The sequence below is a fragment of the Zingiber officinale genome, chromosome 2B, assembly GCF_018446385.1.
Source record: "Zingiber officinale cultivar Zhangliang chromosome 2B, Zo_v1.1, whole genome shotgun sequence".
In the NCBI taxonomy this organism is placed as follows: Eukaryota; Viridiplantae; Streptophyta; class Magnoliopsida; order Zingiberales; family Zingiberaceae; genus Zingiber; species Zingiber officinale.
The window spans coordinates 155636879-155643604 of NC_055989.1; the positions used below are offsets into that span (position 1 = coordinate 155636879).

A 6726-nucleotide genomic window follows, 5' to 3' on the forward strand; every position below is an offset into this window, starting at 1 on the left:
AACAACATCTAGAGCAGTTGAGAATTTTATGTTTATATTCAATTTCTTGATATAGTTATCCAAAAAGCTTGAGGACATACCTTGATTCTCCTTCCTGGAGAGAGAGCCTACATCCAAGAGAGAAAGAGGGTATTTATTTTTTGTCGAATAGGAACCTTTGCTCCTTGATTGGGAAACGCTTCATAAAATACACTAGAAAACAGAAAGGAGGAAAGTTCATGGCAGTGCCTTACATATGTTCCCGACAATTAAAAATAAAAGAAATAACTCTCACTATACTGGAGATAAAGGGGTTTTGGGAGTCTTAAAATGCAAAATTGATCTATTTCGATGGAGATCCAACTCTCTTGTCCCTGCGTGAAACTTATTATTGATATCAGCAGCAGAAATATATGGTGGTACTTTTTGTTCAGGACACAAATTACAAACATACAAATTCCTGGAAAGTGAACCTCTTCGGCCCTCGTTGGCTCTCAAACTCGATCTATATCCTCATCACAGTCCATGGGCTCCTTCACGATATTCTTCTTCCTCCTGCTCTTGCGACAAATCAAGCATATCGAGCATAATACAACCACCAAGACCACTCCAATGGCAGAAACTATGATGATCAGAACCATGTGTTTGTTCTTCTTTGGCTGCAGAGTCGAGTTGAGGGACCATGATATAATGCTATGCGTCTCAGTGTAGTTACCAGTGGCAGCGGAGAACCCAACTGCTACATGCTCCGGGAGGACCTCTCTCAGATCAACAATGTAGCTTATGCTGTAATTGGCGCTTGGCGATTGATTCGTCTCTGGATAGGTCAGGAAGAGGCTCAAGTTGTGGGTGATGGAGTCATAATCCACCCGTGCATTACCAACTCTGTGTTCCCTGATGCTGCTGTTCCAACGAACATACTTTGAAGAAGTGATCGAGTTTATGTCAATGCCAAGATGTTCGCCTTCTGGATCCCATTCATAGTTGCTGAAGGTGTCAAACTCCACTGCCACTGCGCTACTGGTTGAATTGACGAAGATTGTGGAGTTGGAATAGAGGCCAAGGTAGCCACCTTGAGAATATAAGGGAAGCTTGGCAGGGCATGGTGCAAGGAAGAAGGCAAAGCCATCAGCATGGTTTGTCGCATTGGAGTTGATGATGAAGGAGAATTGTGTGGTGAAGCTAGTGAGTTCGTTCGTTTTGTGGTTCCAAAGCAGGAGTGGGTCGTTATAGGTTGCTCTACTAGTGCTAGCCAAATTTGTACCATCTTTGGTGAGCATTATGGCAGAGCTAGTAATGTCCGCATCACCTTCAAATGTGATCTTGGACTGTGAGGCTGGATCGAAGCTAGGGAAGTTGAAGGAGAGCGAGGTTGCCAATGGCACAACTATTGCCAAGAAGAGAACAGGTAAAATCCTTGCTTTGTGCAGAATCATATTGACAGAAAGTTGTTGCTAACTATTCTGCAGTACAAGTTAATATAAAGACAATCAGTAACACAGGAAAACTGAATTTCTTTTTGGCGATTAGCTTAAGGCAGCTTTATGTCCATAAACATGGATTTATCAGTCATAGAACCAATTAGAACCACAAATCAAGTTAGAATATGACCACAGAACAGAGAGGCTTAAGAGTTATAGTTCAACCATTCTCCTTTCCCAACATGTACAGCCAACTTGAAGCAATATACTAATTGCTTACATAAACACTAGGTTGTTTCTGATATAGTTGATAATAATTGAAGTATCTATATGATCATGAAATAGGTTGATTCTATCAGTCATGCTCCATTAATGCAACATAAGTCAGTTCCCAAATTCCAAAAACAATTCAGCCATATTATAGCATAAAAGAAGAGAAGTTATTGAGTTTTTTAATGGCAACATTCAGACAAGAATTGAGAAAACTGTTTGATGACTACTCAAGGCAGAAACACCAGTTTAGGCTACCAATGTTCTTCATGGGTTTATCTGAACAAAGTAGAGGCAACAACATCTAAAGCAATTGAGAAATTTATGTTTATATTCAATTTATTGATATAGTGATCCAAAGAGCATAAGGACATACCTTTGGTTCTCCTTCCTGGAGAGAGAGCCTACTTCCAAAAGAGAAAGTGGATATTCCAGTCACTAAAATGCCTATAAAGCTTTAAAAGAAAATTACATAATGTCATAGTTGCATTTTTTTGTCAAATAGGAAACTTTGCTCCTTGATTGGGAAATGCTTGATCCAATACATACGGAACAAAAAGGAGGAAAGTTCATGGCAATGCCTTACATAATTGAATGTGATATCCCTGCTCTCTTGTCGATGGACTACACCAAAGTCAAGTCAATCTATCTATAGAATTTTTTTTTCTTGAGTCACTAACTATGCACCTGATTTAATCCAGCAAAAAGAAATGGTTTGTGGGAGAGCTTCGAGCTTCTTCCAAAACTTGTAAATCAGGCATACAAGGACATGTAGACCGAACATGGTCAAAGTCTTCTGTTCAAGACTTGAAAGGTAATGTTATATTTTAGTTTTCTTTATCTGTATATTTATTAAAAATAACAGAAGACAGTAAACATTATATCTGAAGGTTTTTCCTTCAGGTCATTATCTATTTGGAAGTCAAAGAGGCTAATTTTACCAATACATTTAATGGGAAAAGGACAAGTGGCAGTATTGAAAGGGCTAAAGCTCCCAAGAAAGACCAACCACAATCAATAAGAGGTCAACCGCAATATTTTAAACTATACTAATTGTTTCTCATTTTTTTTTAGTTTCTCTTTTAATTATCAAGTTTCACTGACCATTATTATTAAACTATGCCTCTAATTTTATTATAATTACATCCATTAATCTGTTAGCGTTTTTTAAATTATTTGGAATAGAGTTTATTCTTTAATTGTATAATTGTCTCCTAATTATTATCTTGCCATCTTGATCACAAATTCAATCATATTGATGATAAACTATGGAGTTAGAATGTTCTACGTCCATTAGTTGTTCACTATTTATGTCTATATATTAGAAGAATATTATTCCTTTTCGAGCAACTGCTGCATTATCCATTTACAAAAAGCTGATACATCTCAAGAAAGAAACACTGCTGGAAATTAGAGGGTAATAATAGGCAGCCAAAACGTATTTGAAAATTGTTTTCAACATTCAACAAAAGAGAAAAAAACTCCAGGGTGAAATGAAAATTTTCCCATTCAAATATTTTAAAATTATCTAGATGACTGGTCGAAACTAGGAAAGACCCAGAAGCATGATTCTAATTGGAACCAATTGTCAGATATATGTACCAATCAATCAATACTGAATATCATTCTAAAGGTCAGCGTTAGTAACATAGTATGGTAGTTCAAGCAAGTCTTGAACAACTGCATCAAACAACCCTCAAATATGGTGACTTTGGCTTTGTTGATCTACACACGTAGACCAAATTTAGTTAGGAGTAGAAAGTAACACCAATTTTGTAAATATACATGGGTGGCTTCTGAAAGAAACATGTTTAATTCCCTTGCTGCTCACTTTTGGGGGATGAATGGATTTTCGAAACTTAGAAGTGGTCTGGCATGTGGCACCATTGTCCTTTTCATCTGTTTTATTACCTTTTCCTGTTCCATCTGGTGTCATAAGTGGCATGAATAGCCCCAAAACCCTCAAAAAAAAAAAAAAAAATCTGATATGAACAAATGCTATTATTTCAGTTGGATACAACATCATGCTGTATTTTATTAATATTTTGGACTAACAACAACAAGAAACCACAGCCATGAGTTACACTATTTGGGGTAAGCCTTGGTTTAAATGAAACGATGGGACTGTAGTAGGAATCCAGGGTCGTATCTAGGGAACAAGAAACTGCAGTAGCTATTGAAATTTTAGATAGGTTTTAAAAATCTTAACAGAAAATGACAATTCGTTTTGGGCAAAACTTTGCTTACCATTTCATGAAACTCAGTTCTTTGAGTATCTGTGACCCGCATTCAAGGCAAACTCTTGGACTTCAATGAGAGGCCTTCTCCCCCTTTCTGGAAGTGGCAATGGATCACTGTGTCAAATAAACACTTTTTTAGGGACCGCTGAGAATTTTTTTTGGATAACTTAGATGGAAGAAGAGGCTTCTGGTGTAATTACTATCTCAAAATAGGTTGCGCTCTAAAAAATCTTTGCTGTGCCTCCTCTCTTTCTGCCCTTTCTTTCTCGTCCATCCTCCTCTGCAACTCCTCGTCATGCCTAATGTCTAATGAGGCTTTCCAATTGAAAAACTTCAGGTGTTATGCACTGCTTAAGCTCAGGTTTGGGAGGCATCTGAAAGTATGTGGAAATTAAACACGTGAAGAAAATGGAAACACAAAAGTAGTTGAATTTTGCATCATTTGGAATGAATGGTGCTGACCTGCTTCATACCACTGGAAAATCTGTGGTACAAGGGTAAGGATTTGCCTTTGGAATTCTAGCTCTCTCCTCTTCGAGTTCTTTCTATAGAACCTGTTTTGCAAGTTGCTTTTCTTTTTAAAGTCCTCTCTCCTGAAGAGAGTAAAATAATAAGTGAAGTTGGCTATGACTCATGCAAAAAAAAGAGAAGGAAAGAAGAAAGGAAAATAATCCATCACACCTCTGAATGAAGATGAAAAAGATTTGATATTGTCAATCTGGGAACTTCTTACTTATCATGATTAGAAGAATCAGGATGAAGTGAAAGCTACAAAAGGTCACACATCACAGACAAAAGTAAATATCGCATGCTTGCTCTCCCAGATTAATCAACAAACAAACGAGATTGCAGTGCTACCTTATCAAAGAATTCCGCTACCACAGCAGGAGGATCCACCCTATCATTTGTTGCCAAATGAAATTCCTTGGGATTGTGGCTTTGAGTTGCAAAAGGTACATATATCCCCGTTGCTCTCAAGTATCTGGGTAGGAATTAGGAAGAGTCTGGTGAGTATTTGTGACTGTGTAAAAGGAAGTCTTTAAAACCAACTGCCAAAAAAATAAATACAACTATATATTTATATTTAGTTGCCTAGCCTTGAACTTTGGCATCTTTTCTAGTTCCTCCTTCTCTAATTCCTCAGAACTTTTTATCCTGCAATGCAACAGAAGCGCGCATGTTGAAATATACATAAAACCTTGAAATTAAATACAGTAACTCATGAAAATTGACTTACTTTGGAGGTCGAGCTAGAGTTGTTGTTTCAAGACGCGGGGTTTTTGGTTCAGTGAGTTTGAGGGGGTTTGACCTAATTCTATTAAATTGTCAATAAGTAGAAATTAACATTACAGGACAACAAAATCCATTATTTAGAGAGTAAGAAAAGAGATTACCTGAACAGAACTATCTATTGATGAAGTATCAGCATGCCGATTTGCTCTTTCCAATGTCTTCAAATGCAATTCCAAAACAAATAATAAGATAGATTTCTTAACTTGAAGGGAAATCAAGTAAATCCTACCTAAAAATAGGTGTTTGAGGAGAATTTCTGGGAAACAAAGGAAATGTAGGTGCTTTAAATATCTGCATAATTGAAAAAAGAAACTCATATATAAGTACAGTGCTCAAATCTCACTGAATCAAGGTTCTTGATAAAAAACGCCAAACCTTCTTGTTTAAAGGACGTGCTCTAAATTTGGGCATTTTTGCTAGCATCTCTTCTTCAAGCTCCACAAAGCCCTTAATTCACACTGCACAAACCCTTTGGGTGATTTCTAGTGTGGGTTCCTTAGAGCATCTCCAATGGTGGAAGCTCTTGGAAAGCATTTTTATGGTCTCTACAATGTCACATCAAAAGTAAAAAACTTCACTCATCTCTCTACTATCAAAAAACCTCCCAACAACTTCTCTATGGGTCTCACTCTTTCTTACAAATCATTCATAAACATAAGATAATTAAATGTATCATAATTAATAAATTATTTTTTCATTGATCGCAGTCATAGTGTGCCTAGATATGCTCAATCAAGTCGGCTCGAAGATGAATTTCTCCTGAGGTATTCTTATAATTCTTAGGTGCAGCCCTAAAATATTTATGAATGAGGATTTCCTTCATAATCCGACCAATTGACTATTGCATCCCCTCATTCTCAATAATCATGTTGTGTAAAATAATACATGCATACATGATGTCCTTTAAGTTATTCTTGTACCAAAATCGTTTTGGACCTCTGATCATTACCCATCGTGATTGAAGAACTCCAAATGCTTGTTCGACATTCTTTCTCATAGCCTCCTATCGTTCCTTAAACATCATTCTCTTGGGATCCTAGGGGCACATAAAGCTCTTGACGAAAATAGCTCATTCTAGATAGATCCCATCAATTGGATAATATCCTTTTGTATATTGTGCATTGTTAACCGTAAAATTAACGTATGGTGCATTTCCTTGTAAGACGTAAATAAAGGTGATTCATTAAGCACGTTAATATCATTACGTGATCCTGTAATCCAAAAAAAGGAGTGTTAGATCAACAAGTCTACAAATATGACTACTTCAAGCATAATTTTCTAGACGCCATGATCTCCCCTAGTAAATTGTCTTTTCCAAGCAACAAGGCAAATTTTCCATTGTCAACACACTACCCAACATGTTGGGGAAGTCATGTCTCTGCTCATACATTTCAATCAAGTGTTGGATGTCAGCAGCATCAGATATTCTCAAATATTGAGCCCTAAATACTTGAATCATACATCGACAGAAGTTAAACAAGCATTCAATGGTAGCTGTTTTAAAAATCCGTAGGTAATCATCA

The 6726-nt window shown here is 36.8% G+C and overlaps 1 protein-coding gene and 1 long non-coding RNA gene across 4 annotated transcripts; one reads left to right on the forward strand and one right to left on the reverse strand.

The window, feature by feature from the left end:
- Nucleotides 1-216: 216 nt before the first annotated feature.
- On the reverse strand, nt 217-4926 carry LOC122048024 (mannose/glucose-specific lectin-like). Of its 3 annotated transcripts, XM_042609625.1 has the most exons (6): nt 4769-4926; nt 4592-4678; nt 4373-4503; nt 4111-4284; nt 3918-4024; nt 217-1442 (listed from the first exon to the last, which is right to left on the reverse strand). In XM_042609625.1, the coding sequence occupies exon 6, from the start codon at nt 1413-1415 to the stop codon at nt 474-476; it is 942 nt and encodes a 313-aa protein (XP_042465559.1). In that variant the 5' UTR covers nt 1416-1442; nt 3918-4024; nt 4111-4284; nt 4373-4503; nt 4592-4678; nt 4769-4926; the 3' UTR covers nt 217-473. The 3 variants fall into 3 exon arrangements, with proteins under 3 accessions (XP_042465559.1, XP_042465561.1, XP_042465562.1); XM_042609627.1 differs by having other exon boundaries at nt 4111-4503; XM_042609628.1 differs by lacking the exons at nt 3918-4024; nt 4111-4284; nt 4373-4503; nt 4592-4678; nt 4769-4926 and adding an exon at nt 2047-2493.
- LOC122048026 lies at nt 1252-2839 on the forward strand. Its single transcript, XR_006130715.1, has 3 exons — nt 1252-1387; nt 2372-2484; nt 2574-2839. It is a non-coding gene; the product is annotated as an uncharacterized LOC122048026 (long non-coding RNA).
- Nucleotides 4927-6726: the final 1800 nt, after the last annotated feature.